Below are 23,796 nucleotides of genomic sequence, written 5' to 3' on the forward strand. Positions count from 1 at the left end.
CACTAGGCTACCTGCCGCCCCTCTAACCACTAGGATACCTGCCGCCCCTCTAACCACTAGGATACCTGCCGCCCCTCTAACCACTAGGATACCTGCCGCCCCTCTAACCACTAGGCTACCTGCCGCCCCTCTAACCACTAGGCTACCTGCCGCCCTCTAACCACTAGGCTACCTGCCGCCCCTCTAACCACTAGGCTACCTGCCGCCCCTCTAACCACTAGGCTACCTGCCGCCCCTCTAACCACTAGGATACCTGCCGCCCCTCTAACCACTAGGCTACCTGCCGCCCCTCTAACCACTAGGCTACCTGCCGCCCCTCTAACCACTAGGCTACCTGCCGCCCTCTAACCACTAGGCTACCTGCCGCCCTCTAACCACTAGGCTACCTGCCGCCCTCTAACCACTAGGATACCTGCCGCCCCTCTAACCACTAGGATACCTGCCGCCCCTCTAACCACTAGGCTACCTGCCGCCCCTCTAACCACTAGGCTACCTGCCGCCCCTCTAACCACTAGGCTACCTGCCGCCCCTCTAACCACTAGGCTACCTGCCGCCCCTCTAACCACTAGGCTACCTGCCGCCCCTCTAACCACTAGGCTACCTGCCGCCCCTCTAACCACTAGGCTACCTGCCGCCCCTCTAACCACTAGGCTACCTGCCGCCCCTCTAACCACTAGGATACCTGCCACCCCTCTAACCACTAGGCTACCTGCCGCCCCTCTAACCACTAGGCTACCTGCCACACCATATACAATGATGCTGTTCACTAGGGCCCAACTAACATGCTTACTATAGAAGTGTCACTTCTGGTTAGCTTTGTTTAGCACTATGACCTGTCCAATATCACTATAGTCAAGCTGTGACTAATGGCACTGTGTGCTGTGTTGTGCAGGGTGATGCAGGACAGGAGAGAGCAGGCCAGACAGGACCTGAAGGGACTGGAGGAGACTGTGGTGAGTAGATGTCTATAACTGCACCCGCTTTCTCCTTCCACTGCAGCCACACTCAGGCACATGAACACGGATGAAATCCTAAATGACCTACTGTACATTGTCCGTTTTTGTCCATCAACAGTACAACTCAAATCAACTATTTTCAGACCAATTGCATACGTAAAAAAGATTAAAACTGTTTGTGTGTTTTTTAATGGACAATCGCTTCCTTTGATATATCCAACAACGAATCTCTCCCATAGAAATAGCTTTAAACCTCTTCTCTCTCTTTGTCCCCCTTCCCAGGCCAAGGAGCTCCAGACCCTGCACAACCTGAGGAAGCTGTTTGTCCAGGACCTGGCTACCAGAGTGAAGAAGAGTGCTGAGATGGACTCTGATGACACAGGAGGCAGCGCAGCTCAGAAACAGAAGATCTCCTTTCTGGAGAACAACCTGGAGCAGCTTACCAAGGTTCACAAACAGGTATGTACTCTGTACTATACAAACAGGTATGTACTCTGTACTATACAAACAGGTATGTACTCTGTACTGTACAACAGGTATGTAATCAACTCGCCTATGAACCCAACAAACAGACCCAAATACACTGAAATCATACCGCTTCTTGTAACCTGGTCCCATATCAACACCCCACATAGCCTGGTCCCAGATCAACACCCCACATAGCCTGGTCCCATATCAACACCCCACATAGCCTGGTCCCAGATCAACACCCCACATAGCCTGGTCCCATATCAACACCCCACATAGCCTGGTCCCATATCAACACCCCACATAGCCTGGTCCCATATCAACACCCCACATAGCCTGGTCCCAGATCAACACCCCACATAGCCTGGTCCCAGATCAACACCCCACATAGCCTGGTCCCATATCAACACCCCACATAGCCTGGTCCCATATCAACACCCCACATAGCCTGGTCCCAGATCAACACCCCACATAGCCTGGTCCCAGATCAACACCCCACATAGCCTGGTCCCATATCAACACCCCACATAGCCTGGTCCCATATCAACACCCCCCCCCCCACATAGCCTGGTCCCATATCAACACCCCACATAGCCTGGTCCCATATCTACACCCCACATAGCCTGGTCCCATATCTACACCCCACATAGCCTGGTCCCATATCAACACCCCACATAGCCTGGTCCCATATCAACACCCCCTCCCCATAGCCTGGTCCCATATCAACACCCCACATAGCCTGGTCCCATATCAACACCCCCCCCCACATAGCCTGGTCCCATATCAACACCCCACATAGCCTGGTCCCATATCTACACCCCACATAGCCTGGTCCCATATCAACACCCCACATAGCCTGGTCCCAGATCAACACCCCACATAGCCTGGTCCCATATCAACACCCCACATAGCCTGGTCCCATATCAACACCCCACATAGCCTGGTCCCATATCAACACCCCACATAGCCTGGTCCCAGATCAACACCCCACATAGCCTGGTCCCAGATCAACACCCCACATAGCCTGGTCCCATATCAACACCCCACATAGCCTGGTCCCATATCAACACCCCACATAGCCTGGTCCCAGATCAACACCCCACATAGCCTGGTCCCAGATCAACACCCCACATAGCCTGGTCCCATATCAACACCCCACATAGCCTGGTCCCATATCAACACCCCCCACATAGCCTGGTCCCATATCAACACCCCACATAGCCTGGTCCCATATCTACACCCCACATAGCCTGGTCCCATATCAACACCCCACATAGCCTGGTCCCATATCAACACCCCCCCTCCCCATAGCCTGGTCCCATATCAACACCCCACATAGCCTGGTCCCAGATCAACACCCCACATAGCCTGGTCCCATATCAACACCCCACATAGCCTGGTCCCAGATCAACACCCCACATAGCCTGGTCCCAGATCAACACCCCACATAGCCTGGTCCCAGATCAACACCCCACATAGCCTGGTCCCAGATCAACACCCCACATAGCCTGGTCCCATATCAACACCCCACATAGCCTGGTCCCAGATCAACACCCCCCACCCCCACCCCCCATAGGCTGGTCCCAGATCAACACCCCACATAGCCTGGTCCCAGATCAACACCCCCTCCCCATAGCCTGGTCCCAGATCAACACCCCACATAGCCTGGTCCCAGATCAACACCCCACATAGCCTGGTCCCAGATCAACACCCCCCCCCCCACAGGCTGGTCCCATATCAACACCCCCACCACCACCCCCCATAGCCTGGTCCCAGATCAACACCCCCCACCCCCCATAGGCTGGTCCCAGATCAACAACCCGAACCCCCCATAGGCTGGTCCCATATCAACACCCCCACCCCACAGTCTGGTCCCAGATCAACACCCCCCCCTCCATAGCCTGGTCCCAGATCAACACCCCCTCCATAGCCTGGTCCCAGATCAACACCCCCCTCCATAGCCTGGTCCCATATCAACCCCCCCCACAGTCTGGTCCCAGATCAACACCCCCCCCCCCTCCATAGCCTGGTCCCAGATCAACACCCCCCCCTCCATAGCCTGGTCCCAGATCAACACCCGACCCCACCCTCCATAGCCTGGTCCCAGATCAACACCCCCCCCCATAGCCTGGTCCCAGATCTGTTTGTGCTGTTGCCAATTCCATTGCTGTCCTTGTGAAGCCAAACATGACAGTGAGTGACGAGTAGTTGACATGCTTAGCACTAACAGACTGGCAGTCAGGCTACGCTTCTAGTGCTTTTGGAGATCACTAACTTGTTTGATCTCCCTCCTTTTCTCAGCTGGTGCGTGATAATGCAGACCTGCGCTGTGAGCTTCCTAAACTGGAGAAGCGTCTGCGCGCTACGGCTGAGCGGGTCAAGGCCCTGGAGTCGGCGCTGAAGGAGGCCAAAGAGAACGCCGCACGCGACCGCAAACGCTACCAGCAGGAGGTGGACCGCATCAAAGAGGCCGTCAGGGCCAAGAACATGGCCAGGAGGGGCCACTCCGCTCAGATCGGTGAGGAGAGACACACACACACCTCCCATAATGCAGTGCGTCTTTTAAAACAAATTGTTATTCAGTATCTGAATTGATGCCGTTCCTAAACTCTTGTGTTCCTCCCTCCACCCCCTCTACAGCCAAACCCATTCGTCCTGGCCAGCCCCCAGTGGCATCCCCCACCCACCCCAATGTGAACCGTAGCGGAGGGGGTTTCTATCAGAACAGCCAGACCGTGGCCATCAGGGGAGGAGGAGGCGTGAAGCCAGACCAGAAGTGAGTGACTGAGACCACTGCCTCAATGAGGATAATATACTGTAGAATATGAGGAACAGAGGGAGAGTCTGGTCTCAGACCGCTGAGGTCAGGTCAGAGGTCAGGGTCTAGAGTAGAGACGGGAACTGATACAAAGAGGAGACAGACAGGTCACTGCCGGCTTGGTAGCCATAACACATAACAAAAGCAAAGCATGGGTTTGCTGTCTTACCTTATCCACAGACTGCTGAGGTCAGGTCAGAGGTCACCTTACCGAGTGAGGAAACATATGTTAGTTAGCAATTTGGGTGAACTACCCTTTTAATGGGCGAGGCTTGTGTGAGTGACAGCTAACCTGCTGCACAGAGCTTGGGAGTTTAGAAGGCTTTTGAAAGGATTTCCTACCATAAATGATCAGAAAACTGCTGTGTGGTTGAAAGGCCTGGACTTTTCTGGAGGACATAGCAAGGATCCTGTAGAGATATGAGTCGTGCTTGTTTTTTACTAACCCGTGCTGATCACATTACCACATGTACATCATGCCAGTAAGAATTTGTGTTAATAATCTCTTGGTAAAGTCCACTAATAGCCCTCTCTCCCTCTCCTACCTCCCCCTCTATCTCTCCCCCACCTCCCCCCTCTATCTCTCCCCCACCTCCCCCTCTATCTCTCCCCCACCTCCCCCCTCTATCTCTCCCCCACCTCCCCCCTCTATCTCTCCCCCACCTCTCCTCTCTATCTCTCCTCCCCATATTCCCTCTTCCCACCTTATCTTCTCACCTCCCCCTCTATCTCTCCCCCACCTCTCCTCTCTATCTCTCCCCCACAACATGTTCCTCTCCTCCTCTCGCCTCTGAAGCAGCTGAGGACAGGATGGGGCGTGACCACAGAAGAAGCAGAAGGATATCACCCTGACAACCTGTCATCCCATTACAGCCATTGGCTCCTTGCAGGGTATATATTAGAGTGAGGGAGGAGTTTAAATATAAATATATAAATATTCATTGCCTGTACAGATCCACCTACCCTCATGTTTCTTCTTCTCTCTGAAACAAACATGAACTACAGAAATGAATTGAATATACAAAACAACACGACATCCACCAACCACAGAGTCTTGGTGTTATGAAACGACATGTGACTTGAATGTGTAGCTTTGTTTCGTTGCACAGTTTGTTGTCATCTGTGTCTTAAGGTTTAGTCTGCACTGTGCCAAGTTGAATGTACTGTAACCAGGATTTCAGAAGAGGTGAGAGGGAAAACATGAAAAGCGACTAGGGAAAAGATGGAAAGAAAAAGATGATTGATAACACAAATGTTATTTCACTAATCTCTTTGTACAACACATTTCCTTATTGTCCTCCTGGTTGCACAACACTTCTTTCTCTGAATAGATTTTTACAAGCTTGTTAAAAGGTCTGAACCGAATAGATGGCCATCGAGCACTACTGTCCTGTCGTACAGGTGTAACATGGCACTGCTTCCTTACGAGGTGTTTGGATTTGAAATGCCAAGAGGTGGGACTACAGTGTGGATCTATTTCAAGACAGAAAACCTGTGGCAGCCATTGTTTTTTTCTCGAGTGAGGAAAATAAAGCGACGTGCGGGTGAGGTGGCTACATGTAAACATATGTGAGAAGGAAAGAGGAGTCCGATCAGGAGCGAGCTGTCATGTCTGCGTCCCAAATGACACCCTTTCCCTTTATATAGTGCACTTCTTTTCAACAGGACCAATAGGGCTCTGGTCAAAAGTAGTGCACTATATAAGGAATATGGTTATATTTGGGATGCTACCTATACCTTATCACAGCCTATTTAGTCCATTTTAATGTGCTGTTTTTATCGGTTTTAAATGCCGGGTTGTTATTTATCTATCTGCACATAGGAGCACATGCATAGACTACTGGTCCACTGAGATAGATGGCCCACACATGCTTGTCCTGTCCTAGCTAGGTCTTCTGATCCATTCATCACCTTTGCCCTGACCTCCTCTCTAAAATATTGGCTGGTTGCTGTTTTTCATTTTCTGTTTCTAGTATCTTATTGTTATCAAGGGGCTCCCATGTGGTGCCCTCCCTGTCATGTGAAGTGGATTAAACCAAGTTAATCAACTATGCTATTGGATCCTGCTATATTTGATCCATCCATCTATTTTGTTTGAATCAATACTTTTCCCAGAGCCTTATATTGAGAATGAGACTTTTCCAAAAATATGTTTTTAAATTATCTGTATCTCTAATGCTAATAGTTACTACCCATAGAGTCAGCTCTAAGGCTAACAGTTACTACCCATAGAGTCAGCTCTAATGCTAACAGTTACTACCCATAGAGTCAGCTCTAATGCTAACAGTTACTACCCATAGAGTCAGCTCTAATGCTAACAGTTACTACCCATAGAGTCAGCTCTAATGCTAACAGTTACTACCCATAGAGTCAGCTCTAAGGCTAACAGTTACTACCCATAGAGTCAGCTCTAAGGCTAACAGTTACTACCCATAGAGTCAGCTCTAAGGCTAACAGTTACTACCCATAGAGTCAGCTCTAAGGCTAACAGTTACTACCCATAGAGTCAGCTCTAAGGCTAACAGTTACTACCCATAGAGTCAGCTCTAATGCTAACACTTACTACCCATAGAGTCAGCTCTAATGCTAACAGTTACTACCCATAAAGTCAGCTCTAAGGCTAACAGTTACTACCCATAGAGTCAGCTCTAATGCTAACAGTTACTACCCATAGAGTCAGCGCTAAGGCCAACAGTTACTACCCATAGAGTCAGCGCTAAGGCCAACAGTTACTACCCATAGAGTCAGCTCTAATGCTAACAGTTACTACCCATAGAGTCAGCTCTAATGCTAACAGTTACTACCCATAGAGTCAGCTCTAATGCTAACAGTTACTACCCATAGAGTCAGCTCTAATGCTAACAGTTACTACCCATTGAGTCAGCTCTAATGCTAACAGTTACTACCCATAGAGTCAGCTCTAATGCTAACAGTTACTACCCATAGAGTCAGCTCTAATGCTAACAGTTACTACCCATAGAGTCAGCTCTAATGATAACAGTTACTACCCATAGAGTCAGCTCTAATGCTAACAGTTACTACCCATAGAGTCAGCTCTAATGCTAACAGTTACTACCCATAGAGTCAGCTCTAAGGCTAACAGTTACTACCCATAGAGTCAGCTCTAATGCTAACAGTTACTACCCATAGAGTCAGCTCTAATGCTAACAGTTACTACCCATAGAGTCAGCTCTAATGCTAACAGTTACTACCCATAGAGTCAGCTAAAATGCTAACAGTTACTACCCATAGAGTCAGCTCTAATGCTAACAGTTACTACCCATTGAGTCAGCTCTAATGCTAACAGTTACTACCCATAGAGTCAGCTCTAATGCTAACAGTTACTACCCATAGAGTCAGCTCTAATGCTAACAGTTACTACCCATAGAGTCAGCTCTAAGGCTAACAGTTACTTACTACTTATCGGTAGATTGCTGTGGATTGCTGTACTGTATCTGTCTGTAAATTGGATCTGGATTGGTTGGTTGGGATGGCAGTGTTTGATTGGCCCACCTTTGCCACTGATCAGCCAGTCAGATGAGCGGGGCCTTGGGTTAGGAAGGAGAATAGGGTATCCAGTTTTATATTTCCCCCACTGATGGTAAAGGTTAGGATTGGGGGAGGGGAAGCTGATCCTAGATCTGTACCTAGGGAAAACGTCACCCTGGAGCGGGTGGGAAACATAGTTTGGTTTAGTCTGCTGGTAAACTAGGGCTTTGTGTGAAATACCAGCCTATTCCCTATATAGTGGGCTTTCATACTCAGCCTATCCTAAAGAATATGGGTTATTCATCAAATATCTAGTCAGGAGCCAAGGACTATACAGATAGATTTGACACTTCTTCTCTTTCATTTTTTAAACGTCTTCCCGAATCCCCTTTATATATGAGTCAAATGTTTTCTCTTGATTTTATGTCCTGGTGTAAATTCTGAAACATTTGCAAAAACATTGCTGTGATTGTAGCTCAGCATGAATCAAACCACCGACATCTTGTGAGTGCAATATGATTATACTGTATATCAACAATATAATGTTTGGTGTGACCAGGGGTGAATCTTTTGCATAGTCTTTAGCCATGACATGGTGATGGTGTTTATGAAATTAACTTTTGTCTTGGGAGGATTATACACACAAATTGATAGCACTTCAGAACTCTTCTCCACATACACCTGCGCTTTAATGTAAACCTAACATTAGGTTCCCTTGTAAAACACTTCATACCTGTGGTGACTTATGAGGGGGAAGTGTAAAGCATTTTCAAAAATCTGATAAATGTAACTTAAATGTATGGAACTTTGTTTACGTGATTGGCATAGTGGTCTATTTGCTGTTATTAGAGGCTAGTTTGGGAGATGCTAGTTTGGGAGAGGCTAGTTTGGGAGAGTCTAGTTTGGGAGAGGTAGGTAGGCTATACCTATGACAGGACAATGCTTTGCGTCTATCATGTTTTCCTCTTTCTAACTTTTAGAACAGTAAACACTTTGCAACATGGTCTTCGAAGTGCTTAGTACCTTATCCTTACCTGCCCAGGGTTCTACTGATATGGATTTAATGGATATTAAATAGAAAAGTCTAGAACAAGAAGCACAGTAACAGCCATTTGTCCATGGCGTTTACCAACCAAATTCATTTGTTTGCATTGATTCTAAAGAAAAGCGTAGCCACTTTTATTACTGTGTAATAGTTACTCAACAATTTATAATTTACAGATAAGGACAAAGGTACTGGATCATTCCTAGGTTCTGTCCCAAATCGCATCCTATTTCCTATGTAGGGCACTACTTTGTACATAGGGAATAGGGTTCCATTTCGGACGGAACCATAGAGAACTGGGCCACAATCGCAGCGCTCTGATTGGAGGAGGAGGGGAGGTTAAAGGTTAATGATGATGTCACCTTTTTGGATTGACTGCATGTATGTGTGATTAAATCATTATGAGAAAAAACATATCTGGTGTCATTCTCATTCTGTGCTCAACCCGTTCAGTCTCCTTCAAGCATTCTTATTGTACAGATATTTTTTGGCTGTTTCTGAGCTAATATCCTGCATTTTTTACATTTTAATATGGCTCAAGCATAATCATTTGGTTGGGCAACATGAAAGTTTGTGAGGGCAATGCCCTACCCTGCACCCCCATAGATGTTGGGAGAGATCTATTGAGGCTGATATTGACTAGTGTTCAAAAGTGATACAAATGAATATTACCAGCATAAAACCTTTTTCCAATGTTGCATTACACCATATGTGTTATATTTCTCCTGCCACTGAGAACTCTTAGTGATGATTGAAATCACTTATTGATGTGTATAGCATGTCCTACCAACCATTTTGGAAGCCTCCATACTGCCCTACAAAGGCAAAACGCAGCAACTAAATTTACATTTTCTTTTTACTGCAAAATCTGACATCAATCTAGACTCTAGACAGACAGCAATTCCTGATACTCCTATGATATATTCTGATCAAATGGCTTGTTCTTATGTCAGGAAACTAAATGGCACATTAATCAGATAAAAATACCTGGCCATTACAAGAAATCAAATCAAATTTTTATTTGTCACATACACATGGTTAGCAGATGTTAATGCGAGTGTAGCGAAATGCTTGTGCTTCTAGTTCCGACAATGCAGTGATAACCAACAAGTAATCTAACTAACAATTCCAAAACTACTGTCTTATACACAGTGTAAGGGGATAAGGAATATGTACATAAGGATATATGAATGACCAAAGACATTTGACCAAATTCGTAGTTACAGCGTTTTGCATTTGTAGGGCAGCATACATTTCAGTTGTAATGGGGTGTATGTAACCTTGATATAGAAGCCGTTTCAAAATTCACCATTGCTCGCCGAAGGTGTTTGGGAGCCCTTTTCCCTTGCGCCACAAGGTGGAGCCCGTTTACCAACACTGTGTTGAGCGGTAGGAGGCTGACGAAACTGGCAGATAGGCAAAAGCGGGAGCGAGCGCAGACGGGAACGTCAGGGAAAAGTGGAACAAGGCGGAGAAAGTGTGTAGTTAGTGCGGATACCTTGCTAGAAGTGTCGTAACTGATGACGGTGTAGTGTCCACAGGGAAGTCGAGGCGAAAAGATAAGACGAAAAGTTTATGGAATTATACCCTCTCCACAATTGCTTACTTTGACAAAACAAGGATTATTACAGCCTGAAGACAAGGTATGTCGAGTCTGACTGGTTGTCTTTCCCAGGAGAATGAAACATGTATTATTTACTGTTCTAGTTTGCTAGGTAGTTAATCCTGCTAACTTATTAACTAACTAACTAGCGCGTCTTCCCACAAATTGAGTTTTGCTTTCAGCGAGTAAAACGAGCCACTGGCCTTCTGAAATGAGAAGCAACCTGTTCCGACTCGCTGATCCACGGAACGATAGATTCAGGTGGTTGGATATTACTTGTACCTGGCGTTAGGAGGAAACACCAAACCAGGTAGACTTCCTTATTTCGTGCCCTTAGAATGTGAAAGAGAAATATTGTACGTTGTTACCCCTAATAACACCACACTAGCTACCTAACCTAGGGGGGAGAGGAGGCATAAATATTCCAGGAAGCTGCTCAGTGGCTTCTTGGCTGGAAAACCGACGTTGCATTCCATTGAATTCTACGTCGGGCACAAATGAGCTTTTTTAATGGGGAAAGTTACCTCACACGACCTCTACAAGCCATAATGTTGAATAAAATTATATTTTTTTCATACATTACCGGTTGTCCGTGCGGTTGGTCCTTTTTGGCGGTAGGTCAGTATACCCACAGGAAAGTATCATTAAAGCAACTTTTCAAACCACTGGTAGTGTTTTCAGATGTATATTACATGAAGCACGCACACAATATTAAAGTACATGCGGGAGATGCATGGTGCACTTGTTTACATGGTTCTGCGCGTGTTTCAGGTGATAGAAATGTGACCTCACTTCCCCTTAGAAAAGTTTTATAATTCTACTTTTCTGTGGATCTATTGTCACATTCCAACCGAACAACAGCACAGACAACTGGTAAAGTACATTAAAATATCATATTAATTAAACATTCTGGCATGCAGAGGTGAGAGGAAACTTTCCTGATTCAAATGCTCATTTCTGCTCGATGTTGAATTAAATTGCAATTCAAAAGCAGGTGTCCAGGCAACGTCTTGGCATGTTCCTACATGAAGGAGAAGTACGCAAGACAACTGCAGCTTGCTAACAAAATAGTTTATTTGGTGTTATATTCACACCACTTGACTTATTCCACATTTTGTGTTACAGCCTGAATTCAAAATGGATTAAATCCCTTTTTTTTTCTCACCCATCGACACAAAATACCCCATAATGAGAAAGTGGAAAAAGTGTATTTATTATTAAAAATTAAAAGCATGTAATTTATGTAAGTAATCATGTCCCTTGGCCCTGAGTCAATACATGTTAGAATCACCTTTGTCAGTGATTACAGCTGTGAGTCATTCTGGGTAAGTCTCTTAAGAGCTTTGCACACCTGGATTGTACAATAATTGTCCATTTTATTATTTTCAAAATTCTTCAAGCTCTGTCAATTTGGTTGTTGATCGTTGCTAGACAACCATTTTAAAAGTCTCGCCACAGATTTTCCAGCAGATTTACGTCAAAACTGTAACTCGGCCACGCAGGAACATTCACTGTCTTCTTGTTATGCAAGTCCAGTGTAGATTTGGCCTTGTTCAATCCTACTGAAAGGTGAATTCATCTCCCAGTGTCTGGTGGAAAGCAGACTGAACCGAGTTTTCCTCTAGGATTGCTTAGCGCTATTCTGTTTCTATTTTTGTCCTGAAAAACGCCCGGTCCGATTACAAGCATACCAATAAGTTAGTCCTAAATATTTCCAAAACTAAAAGCATTGTATTTGGGACAAATCATTCACTGAACGTTAAACCTCAACTATGTCTCGTAATGAATCATGTGGAAATTGAGCAAGTTGAGATGACTAAACTGCTTGGAGAAACCCTGGATTGTAAACTGTTATGGTCAAAACATATTGATACAACAGTAGTTAAGATGGGAGAGAAGTCTGTCCATTATAAAGTGCTGCTCTGCCTTCTAAACAGCACTGTCAACAAGGCAGGTCCTACAGGCCCTAGTTTCTACCTTCTTAACAGCACTGTCAACAAGGCAGGTCCTACAGGCCCTAGTTTCTACCTTTTTAACAACACTATCAACAAGGCAGGTCCTACAGGCCCTAGTTTCTACCTTTTTAACAACACTATCAACAAGGCAGGTCCTACAGGCCCTAGTTTCTACCTTTTTAACAACACTATCAACAAGGCAGGTCCTACAGGCCCTGGTTTTGGTGCACCTGGACTACTGTTCAGTAGTGTGGTCAGGTACCACAAAGAAGGATTTGTGAAAATTGCAGTTGGCTCAGAACAGGGCAGCACAGCTGGCCCTTAAAAGTACACGGAGAGCTAACGCTACTGACATGCATGTCAATCTCTCCTGACTCAAAGTGGAAGAGAGATTGACTTCATCACTACTTGTTTTTGTAAGATGTGTTGACAAGCTGAATGTACTGTGTGCTAGTAGTTTAAACAGACAGCTCAGACACCCCACAAGACAGAGTGAGAGGGAGGCAGACTATGGGAGGGACACAGTACTACATAGAGCCATGACTACATGGAACTCTATTCCACATCAGATAACTGATTCAAGCAGTAGAAGCAGATTTAAAAAGCAGGTAAAAATACACCTTATGGAACAACAAGGTCTGTGAAGAGACACACAAAGCTATACACACACACACACACAAAGCTACAGACACATGCACACACACACACACAAAGCTACAGACACATGCATACGCACACATTGTGATATTGTTGTATGGTGGGATTGAACATGTTGTGGGGGTGTAGGGACGTTATATGATGGACTCTTATCTTTAGCTCATTCAGTACAAACATAGTTCTCTGTTTTATCTGTTGTTTTATATGTGGTTGCTGTGGTGTGTTTGGACCCCAGGAAGAGTAGCTACTGTCTTGGCAGGAACTAATGGGGATCCATAATAAACCCCAGGAAGAGTAGCTACTGTCTTGGCAGGAACTAATGGGGATCCATAATAAACCCCAGGAAGAGTAGCTACTGTCTTGGCAGGAACTAATGGGGATCCATAATAAACCCCAGGAAGAGTAGCTACTGTCTTGGCAGGAACTAATGGGGATCCATAATAAACCCCAGGAAGAGTAGCTACTGTCTTGGCAGGAACTAATGGGGATCCATAATAAACCCCAGGAAGAGTAGCTGCTGTCTTGGCAGGAACTAATGGGGATCCATAATAAACCCCAGGAAGAGTAGCTACTGTCTTGGCAGGAACTAATGGGGATCCATAATAAACCCCAGGAAGAGTAGCTGCTGTCTTGGCAGGAACTAATGGGGATCCATAATAAACCCCAGGAAGAGTAGCTGCTGTCTTGGCAGGAACTAATGGGGATCCATAATAAACCCCAGGAAGAGTAGCTACTGTCTTGGCAGGAACTAATGGGGATCCATAATAAACCCCAGGAAGAGTAGCTACTGTCTTGGCAGGAACTAATGGGGATCCATAATAAACCACAGGAAGAGTAGCTACTGTCTTGGCAGGAACTAATGGGGATCCATGATAAACCCCAGGAAGAGTAGCTGCTGTCTTGGCAGGAACTAATGGGGATCCATGATAAACCCCAGGAAGAGTAGCTGCTGTCTTGGCAGGAACTAATGGGGATCCATAATAAACCCCAGGAAGAGTAGCTACTGTCTTGGCAGGAACTAATGGGGATCCATAATAAACCCCAGGAAGAGTAGCTGCTGTCTTGGCAGGAACTAATGGGGATCCATAATAAACCCCAGGAAGAGTAGCTGCTGTCTTGGCAGGAACTAATGGGGATCCATAATAAACCCCAGGAAGAGTAGCTACTGTCTTGGCAGGAACTAATGGGGATCCATAATAAACCCCAGGAAGAGTAGCTACTGTCTTGGCAGGAACTAATGGGGATCCATAATAAACCCCAGGAAGAGTAGCTACTGTCTTGGCAGGAACTAATGGGGATCCATAATAAACCCCAGGAAGAGTAGCTGCTGTCTTGGCAGGAACTAATGGGGATCCATGATAAACCCCAGGAAGAGTAGCTGCTGTCTTGGCAGGAACTAATGGGGATCCATAATAAACCCCAGGAAGAGTAGCTGCTGTCTTGGCAGGAACTAATGGGGATCCATAATAAACCCCAGGAAGAGTAGCTGCTGTCTTGGCAGGAACTACTGGGGATCCATGATAAACCCCAGGAAGAGTAGCTGCTGTCTTGGCAGGAACTAATGGGGATCCATGATAAACCCCAGGAAGAGTAGCTGCTGTCTTGGCAGGAACTAATGGGGATCCATAATAAACCCCAGGAAGAGTAGCTGCTGTCTTGGCAGGAACTAATGGGGATCCATAATAAACCCCAGGAAGAGTAGCTGCTGTCTTGGCAGGAACTAATGGGGATCCATGATAAACCCCAGGAAGAGTAGCTGCTGTCTTGGCAGGAACTAATGGGGATCCATAATAAACCCCAGGAAGAGTAGCTGCTGTCTTGGCAGGAACTAATGGGGATCCATAATAAACCCCAGGAAGAGTAGCTGCTGTCTTGGCAGGAACTAATGGGGATCCATGATAAACCCCAGGAAGAGTAGCTGCTGTCTTGGCAGGAACTAATGGGGATCCATGATAAACCCCAGGAAGAGTAGCTGCTGTCTTGGCAGGAACTAATGGGGATCCATAATAAACCCCAGGAAGAGTAGCTGCTGTCTTGGCAGGAACTAATGGGGATCCATGATAAATACACATAACATGACACAGCCGCTGCTGTTCTAGAAAACATGAAGAGTGTTACTCAGTAATGTGTTTTAGTGGATTCGACCCAAATCTAACACTTTGTATTCCGGACAAAAAGTTCATTTCTTTGTCATATGTTTTGTTGTTGTTGTTGCAGTTTTACTTTAGTGTCTTGAGTTGAAAACAGGATGTTTTGGAATATTCCTTATTCTGTTCACAAACTAGCCACCAAATTAATCACTGTAACCAAAAAAACATTTGGAAAGTTTGAGGTGAGGGAGAAAGTGTGATGGAACGAGTATTAGCATTGTTAAGTATCTTGCTAACTGTATCGACTTGTCCGTTAGCTAGCCAGAGAAATGTTGAGCAACATTAGCCAACTCACCTGATCAAATAATTGAGTTTATGGTGTGAGAATTAGCTTGCTAATAAAGTCAGACAGCTAACGTTACAACATCAGATGAGCTAACATTAGTAACCGAACCAATTCGCTATTGTATTAACTATACGACTCCTTGCCGTTCTTCAAGTTATAACGAGTTAGTTGCTCACTGGACCCCGGCAATCTGTGTGACACGTTAACTAGCTAACGAACTAACCGCTGTCTGTGTGACACGTTAACTAGCTAACGAACTAGCCGCTGTCTATTAACCAATCTTTTCCCTCTACAGTATGTGGTTCATTTTCACATTGAGAGAATTAGGTGAAAATGAGGGGTTGCTTGCTAAACAAGTGGGATCAAGTGTAGCTGGAGCCGGGCCTGGTTTAAGATGGATGCCACTACAGAGGTGATAGGAACACCACACACTTTCCCTCTTTCTCACTTTTGCTGACACATTGTAGAACACATGTCCACAGGCAGAAAGTGTACAATGTAATAATGTGCAGTGTAGCCCAAACATATAGTTTTTATTGTCTTGACAGTAACACGTGTGAGTGAGGGGGGATTATCATTATTTATACTCAGTGAATGTTATTGTTGCACACATGTAGCCTTGTGCACTTGATCGATGTCTATAGTGGCCACTATAATATAGCAAAAATAGAATGCCTGTTTCATTCTATTTCTGCTTAAGATGTTTTTTTTTATGTGTGTGGTAACAAGCGTTCTATTATAAAGGCTGTCGTGGTAACAAGCGTTCTATTATAAAGGCTGTCGTGGTAACAAGCGTTCTATTATAAAGGCTGTCGTGGTGACAAGCGTTCTATTATAAAGGCTGTCCTGGTAACAAGCGTTCTATTATAAAGGCTGTCGTGGTGACAAGCGTTCTATTATAAAGGCTGTCCTGGTAACAAGCGTTCTATTATAAAGGCTGTCGTGGTGACAAGCGTTCTATTATAAAGGCTGTCGTGGTGACAAGCGTTCTATTATAAAGGCTGTCGTGGTGACAAGCGTTCTATTATAAAGGCTGTCGTGGTGACAAGCGTTCTATTATAAAGGCTGTCGTGGTGACAAGCGTTCTATTATAAAGGCTGTCGTGGTGACAAGCGTTCTATTATAAAGGCTGTCCTGGTAACAAGCGTTCTATTATAAAGGCTGTCGTGGTGACAAGCGTTCTATTATAAAGGCTGTCGTGATGACAAGCGTTCTATTATAAAGGCTGTCGTGGTGACAAGCGTTCTATTATAAAGGCTGTCGTGGTGACAAGCGTTCTATTATAAAGGCTGTCGTGGTGACAAGCGTTCTATTATAAAGGCTGTCCTGGTAACAAGCGTTCTATTATAAAGGCTGTCCTGGTGACAAGCGTTCTATTATAAAGGCTGTCCTGGTAACAAGCGTTCTATTATAAAGGCTGTCGTGGTGACAAGCGTTCTATTATAAAGGCTGTCGTGGTGACAAGCGTTCTATTATAAAGGCTGTCGTGGTGACAAGCATTCTATTATAAAGGCTGTCGTGGTGACAAGCGTTCTATTATAAAGGCTGTCGTGGTGACAAGCGTTCTATTATAAAGGCTGTCGTGGTGACAAGCGTTCTATTATAAAGGCTGTCGTGGTGACAAGCGTTCTATTATAAAGGCTGTCGTGGTGACAAGCGTTCTATTATAAAGGCTGTCGTGGTGACAAGCGTTCTATTATAAAGGCTGTCGTGGTGACAAGCGTTCTATTATAAAGGCTGTCGTGGTGACAAGCGTTCTATTATAAAGGCTGTCGTGGTGACAAGCGTTCTATTATAAAGGCTGTCGTGGTGACAAGCGTTCTATTATAAAGGCTGTCGTGGTGACAAGCGTTCTATTATAAAGGCTGTCCTGGTAACAAGCGTTCTATTATAAAGGCTGTCGTGGTGACAAGCGTTCTATTATAAAGGCTGTCGTGGTGACAAGCGTTCTATTATAAAGGCTGTCGTGGTGACAAGCGTTCTATTATAAAGGCTGTCGTGGTGACAAGCGTTCTATTGTGAAGGCTGTCGTGGTAACAAGCGTTCTATTGTGAAGGCTGTCGTGGTAACAAGCGTTCTATTGTGAAGGCTGTCGTGGTAACAAGCGTTCTATTGTGAAGGCTGTCGTGGCTAACTGCAATACGTTTTTTTCTCAAGACATGTCATTTTGCAGTAAAGTTTTGGCAACAAATAACATTGGACTGCTTTCTTTACATGTTTTAGCTGTGAGTTAGGTTCACATTAACCACTTTTAATGTTACACACAGAGACTGATCATGTAGATCACATTCTTTGTTATTTGGGGAGGCAGGGTAGTGGTTAGAGCGTTGGGCTAGTAACCGGAAGGTTGCAAGTTCAAATCCCCGAGCTGACAAGGTACAAATCTGTCGTTCTGCCACCGAACAAGGTAGATTGTTCTTAACTGACTTGCCTAGTTAAATAAAGGTAAAATAAAATGTAATTAGTTAACCTGCATCCCCCTAGCAGGGATTTTTTTTGTGCATGTTTCAGTGCAACACAAAACAAAGTATCACCTTTTTGGGCCTTCAGCACTCTGTCACTCTGTCAATTAGGTTAGTATTGTGGATAGCCTACAGTGTTGTTGATGTGGGTGTATTGATACACCATCCTACAGTGTTGTTGATGTGGGTGTATTGATACACCAGCCTACAGTGTTGTTGATGTGGGTGTATTGATACACCATCCTACAGTGTTGTTGATGTGGGTGTATTGATACACCATCCTACAGTGTTGTTGATGTGGGTGTATTGATACACCAGCCTGACAGTGTTGTTGATGTGGGTGTATTGATAACCAGCCTACAGTGTTGTTGATGTGGGTGTATTGATACACCATCCTACAGTGTTGTTGATATGGGTGTATTGATACACCATCCTACAGTGTTGTTGATGTGGGTGTATTGATACACCATCCTACAGTGTTGTTGATGTGGGTGTATTGATACACCATCCTACAGTGTTGTTGATGTGGGTGTATTGATACACCATCCTACAGTGTTGTTGATGTGGGTGTATTGATACACCATCCTACAGTGTTGTTGATGTGGGTGTATTGATACACCATCCTACAGTGTTGTTGATGTGGGTGTATTGATACACCTTTTGTCAAGCCTACAGTGTCATTTGATGTGGGTGTATTGATACACCAGCCTACAGTGTTGTTCAACGTTTTTTCTCAACACATGTGGGTGTATTGATACACCAGCCTACAGTGTTGTTGATTGGGTGTATTGATACACCAGCCTTTGTTATTTGGGGAGGCAGGGTAGTGTTGTTGATGTGGGTGTATTGATACACCATCCTGAACAAGTGTTGTTGATGTGGGTGTATTGTTACACCATCCTACAGTGTTGTTGATGTGGGTTTATTGCAACACAAAACAGCCTATCAGTGTTGTTGATGTCAATTAGGTTGTATTGATACACCATCCTACAGTGTTGTTGATGTGGGTGTATTGATACACCATCCTACAGTGTTGTTGATGTGAGTGTATTGATACACCATCCTACAGTGTTGTTGATGTGGGTGTATTGATACACCAGCCTACAGTGTTGTTGATGTGGGTGTATTGATACACCAGCCTACAGTGTTGTTGATGTGGGTGTATTGATACACCATCCTACAGTGTTGTTGATGTGGATGTATTAATACACCATCCTACAGTGTTGTTGATGTGGGTGTATTGATACCCCATCCAGTGTAATGAATAACTTCACCAGGCTCAAAGGGATACTCAATGTCTGCTTTTTTTAAAAGCCCATCTACAAGGTCCCCTTTGTGAGGCAGTGGTAAAACTCCCTGGTGTGTGGTAGAATGTGTTTTTACATTTACTGAGGGACCTGACAGTTAATTGTATGTGTGGGGTACAGAGGTGAGGTAGTCATTCAAAAATGATGTTAAAGACTGTTATTGCACGCAGTGTGAGTCGATGCAACTTATTATGTGACTTGTTTAGCCAGTTGTTACTCCTGAATGTATTTAGGCCATATAACAAAGGGGTTGAATACTTAGACTCGACATTTCAGCTTTTCATTTTTGATTCATTTGTAAAAATGTCTAAAAACATAATTCCACATTGACATTATGGGGTATTTTGGGTAGGTCAGTGATGACGGAATGTAATTGTAATCCATTTTAAATTCAGGCCGTAACACAACAAAACAAAGTGTAGGGATACTTTCTGAGGCGCTGCATGTTGTCCCTCCTCCAAAGTGTTCCCACGCATAATAGAGAGATATGGGTTCATATACAAATGTAAGCAAGGTTTGAAATGATTATTTTAGTCAAATATTATATCTGTTTGGGCTTCTTCCGGTCAATTTGCAATCTACAAATGATTTGAAATTATGTTCTGGCCCCCTGACCATCCGCTCTAGAAATAAATTGGGCCACGCCTGTGTCTAGTTGATGATCCCTGGTTTATGGTTTGATCATTTCTCCTGGCTTCTCTTTCTACCTGCCATATGATATTGATTTATATGTAATGCCAGCAGCAGCAGTCAGGCCCAGGGAGGAAGGAACCTTCAGAACAACCAGACTCAGCCCATCCTTCCCCGGGCTAGAGAAGGATTTTGTTTCTTTAGCTTGACCAGGTCATTTAGAATCCATTGGACGTTGCAGCATAACCTCAGACATCCACAGGCTCATTTACTAGAGTGCCGTTTGGGGACGAGATGAGTTGGACTCATACCATCAAGTTGGCTGGATGTGATTTGGGTGGTGGACCATTCTTGATACACACGGGAAACTGTTGAGCATGAAAAACCCAGCAGCGTTGCAGTTCTTGACACAAACCGGTGCGCCTGCCACCTACCAGACCCTGTTCAAAGGCACTTACATGTTTTGTCTTACCCATTCACCCCCTGAATTCCACACAGACACCATCCATGTCTCAAGGCTTAAGAAACCTTCTTTAACCCGTCTCCTCCCTTCATCTACACTGATTGAAGTGGATTTAACTAGTGACATAAGGGATCTTATCTTTCACCTGGTCAGTCTGTCTGTCTCGGAAAGAGCAGGTGTTCTTAATGTTTTGTATACGCAGCAGTGGTGTAAAGTACTTCAGTAAAATACTTTAAAGTACTACTTAAGTAGTTTATTGAAGTATCTGTACTTTACCTGACTATTTATATTTTTGACAACTTTTACTCTACTACATTACTAAATAAAATAATATACTTTTTTATCCATTCATTTTCCCCTGACACCCAAAAGTACCTGTTACATTTTCAATGCTTAGCAGGACAGGAAAAGAGTCCAGTTCACACACTTATCAAGAGAAAATCCCTGGTCATGCATACTGCCTCTGGTCTGGCAGTAGGGATGACCGGAACCCCCCCCAAAAAAAAACAACAACAATATGGTGCCGTTTGCTTTATATATAAATGATTTGAAATGATTATACTTTTTCTTTTCATACTTAAGTATATTTTATCATTTAAATTTACTTTTGATACTAAACCAAATACTTTTAGGCTTTTGCTCAAGTATTTTACTGGGTGACTTTCACTTTTACTTGAGCCATTTTCTTTTAAGGTATCTTTACTCATTACTACTCAAGTATGACAATTGGATTATTTTTCCACCACAGATACTCTGTGTATATTTAAGCAATAATGTGGTATATGGGGGTGTGGTAAATGGGGGTGTGGTAAATGGGGGTGTGGTAAATGGGGGTGTGGTAAATGGGGGTGTGGTATATGGGGGTGTGGTATATGGGGGTGTGGTATATAGCCAATATAGCACATGCTTAGGGCTGTTCTTTGGCACAAAGCATACTGCCATCAGGTCTGTACCCTTTCATTCAGTAGAATTCTGTAAAGTGTTCTGTATTTTTTTCCCCCAAATAACAATAAACTTTGCTGATTGATGTATTGTTTTTTTTCTTACAGTATTTACAGAATTCAACAAACTTGAAAGTACTTTTTTAGGAGAGAGTGGTCTGTGCGCAGGCAAGCAGGTTGCGCACAGCAGTTTGAGATTATTTGATTGACAGTTCTGGTTGCCTAGTGATGGAATTCAGAATCAGCATTCTTGTTACAGATAAGTCAAATGTCCGTTCATATCACCGGAGAAGGTTTGGCATTTTAAAACCCGTAATGTAGCCTACCCTAACAGACAGACAGGCATGCTGTAGCCGAGGTGCGTTTAACGGGCCACATTCCATTATGTCTGGAAAGCGTAATCAATACATGCTACCGATAGCCTACTGTAATGAGGCAAAATGAAGAGAAGGATATTCTGTGCTTGCAGGACTGTCCCTAAGACATCGGTACCATGAATACGCTAGGATACACACAGACCTCCATTATTAGCCGGAGAGAGGGAGGCAGACGAAAGATGCTGATATGTTTTGGTAATCTGCGTCTCGCAATGTCTTTTCATTCATGCCTTAAATATCCTAAAGTTCACCTCTCTGGTTTTATTTAAATTACAGTCTTTCCCCCAGGCCTTTATAACCGATCGTTTAAAACATGGAAAATAATGTTTTGTGATAACTGAAGTGTGATTTCAATGAAGTGGGGGGGGGACATAAAAACATGTGGTAATGCAGACACCAGCTGTGCATCAGTCATTACCACGGTGTCTGGCATTGATTATTAGATGAAGAGACGGGGTCCTGGTCAAATGTAGTGCACTACATAGGGAATAGGGTGCTATGGGTCCTGGTCAAATGTAGTGCACTACATAGGGAATAGGGTGCTATGGGTCCTGGTCAAATGTAGTGCACTACATAGGGAATAGGGTGCTATGGGTTCTGGTCAAAAGTAGTGCACAATATAGGGTGCTATTTGAGATGCTACCACTGAGTCCCAGCATTCCTAACTTGGCCTGATTTATGTCCTCTAGCTATTCTCTCTGTGACTCTTGTTTGTGTTCAGTACCATTGAAACTGCCCCTCCCTCTAAGTCCCACCCCATACCTCCATTGTAAATCCCATCCCCTTATTGTCACGGAATACAAGTGGCATTTAAAAGTCAATGATGTGTCTTTTGCCTCTCTGCAGGCAGACCGATGCGGATCAAAGCCGTGTTAAAGTGTGGTAGTTGTTCCTGTCGACAATGGCTCCAGAAACTGCCTTCGTCTTCCTTCAAGCTGCACGCAGAGACATACAAATCATATCCATAAATTAATCTGACTGGGTTTGTAGAAAAACGGGTTTAATTGCCCAAATGTCACACTGTCCTTTTAAGGGATGCTGCTAGGGACATACTCTGTTCCCGCCACTTTGATAAGAAGTGATTTTCATAGCAGGTTAGGAAAGCATTTTTCCTCACCCTAACCCTTTTCTTAACCTTAATCTGAGTCTCCTAACCTGCTACTTTAATTCTCCTAACCTGCTACTTTAATTCTCCTTACCTGCTACTTTAATTCTCCTAACCTGCTACTTTAATTCTCCTAATCTGCTGTATAAATTCTCCAAACCAGCTATGAAAAAGTCACTTTGGTATGGGAGGGGCGTGAAAAGGGTGCTTCCCTACATTTCTAGGGGTGTTTATCTGGGACAGTGCCGTCTAGATATAGGTCTAATCAACTAGTAGCAAACTGGTTCTCTGTCCAGTCCACACGGAGCTAGCCAGGCTCAGTCAGGTTGTCAGTCGACAGCAGTGCATGGACTTGGTACGAGAGGCCTAGGCATACAGTGGCTACACAAAGTACCTGAACCCTTTGGGAATACCCAGATTTCTGCATAAATTAGTCATAAAATTTGATCTGGTCTTCATCTAGGTCACAACAATAGACGGACACAGTCTGCTTAAAACACACAAACAACTATACGTTATCATGTCTTTATTGAACACACCGTGTGCACATTTTAACAGTGCAAGGTGGGAAAAGTATGTGAACCCTTGGATTTAATAACTAGTTGACCCTCCTTTGGCAGCAATAAACTCAACCAAGCGTTTTCTGTAGTTGCGGATCAGACCTGCACAACGGTCAGGAGGAATTTTGGATGCTTTCTCTTCACAAAACTGTTTCAGTTCAGCAATGTTCTTGGGATGCCTGGTGTGAACTGCCGTCTTGAGGTCATGCCACAGCATCTCCATCGGGTTGAGGTCAGGACTCTGACTGGGCCACTCCAGAAGGTCAGGACTCTGACTGGGCCACTCCAGCAGGTCAGGACTCTGACTGGGCCACTCCAGAAGGTCAGGACTCTGACTGGGCCACTCCAGAAGGTCGGGACTCTGACTGGGCCACTCCAGAAGGTCGGGACTCTGACTGGGCCACTCCAGAAGGTCGGGACTCTGACTGGGCCACTCCAGAAGGTCGGGACTCTGACTGGGCCACTCCAGAAGGCCGGGACTCTGACTGGGCCACTCCAGAAGGCCGGGACTCTGACTGGGCCAC

At 44.7% G+C, this 23,796-nt stretch overlaps 2 protein-coding genes across 10 annotated transcripts in view; both read left to right on the forward strand.

Moving 5' to 3' along the window:
• The window catches only part of LOC124009329 (kinesin-1 heavy chain-like), a 42,487-nt gene extending 35,884 nt beyond the window's left edge, over nt 1-6,603 (forward strand). The window contains exons 21-25 of one of the 2 annotated variants that reach the window (XM_046320997.1): nt 893-953; nt 1,239-1,415; nt 3,726-3,942; nt 4,065-4,200; nt 5,039-6,603. In XM_046320997.1, coding sequence (XP_046176953.1) covers nt 893-953; nt 1,239-1,415; nt 3,726-3,942; nt 4,065-4,200; nt 5,039-5,045 — 598 coding nt within the window. In that variant the 3' untranslated portion in view covers nt 5,046-6,603. The remainder of the gene's footprint in view (nt 1-892; nt 954-1,238; nt 1,416-3,725; nt 3,943-4,064; nt 4,201-5,038) is intronic. The other variant, XM_046320998.1, reaches the window with a different exon arrangement.
• Nucleotides 6,604-10,204: 3,601 nt separating this feature from the next.
• LOC124009304 (rho GTPase-activating protein 12-like) overlaps nt 10,205-23,796 on the forward strand; it is a 137,247-nt gene continuing 123,655 nt past the window's right edge. For 4 of the 8 annotated variants that reach the window (XM_046320966.1, XM_046320965.1, XM_046320967.1 and 1 more), the window contains exon 1: nt 10,206-10,419. The gene's annotated coding sequence lies outside the window, so the exon portion shown is untranslated. Of the gene's footprint in view, nt 10,420-10,523; nt 10,690-23,796 lie in introns of those variants that run through there. The other 4 variants (XM_046320961.1, XM_046320962.1, XM_046320963.1 and 1 more) reach the window with 2 other exon arrangements.

The sequence above is a fragment of the Oncorhynchus gorbuscha genome, linkage group LG22 (assembly GCF_021184085.1).
Source record: "Oncorhynchus gorbuscha isolate QuinsamMale2020 ecotype Even-year linkage group LG22, OgorEven_v1.0, whole genome shotgun sequence".
Taxonomy (NCBI): Eukaryota; Metazoa; Chordata; class Actinopteri; order Salmoniformes; family Salmonidae; genus Oncorhynchus; species Oncorhynchus gorbuscha.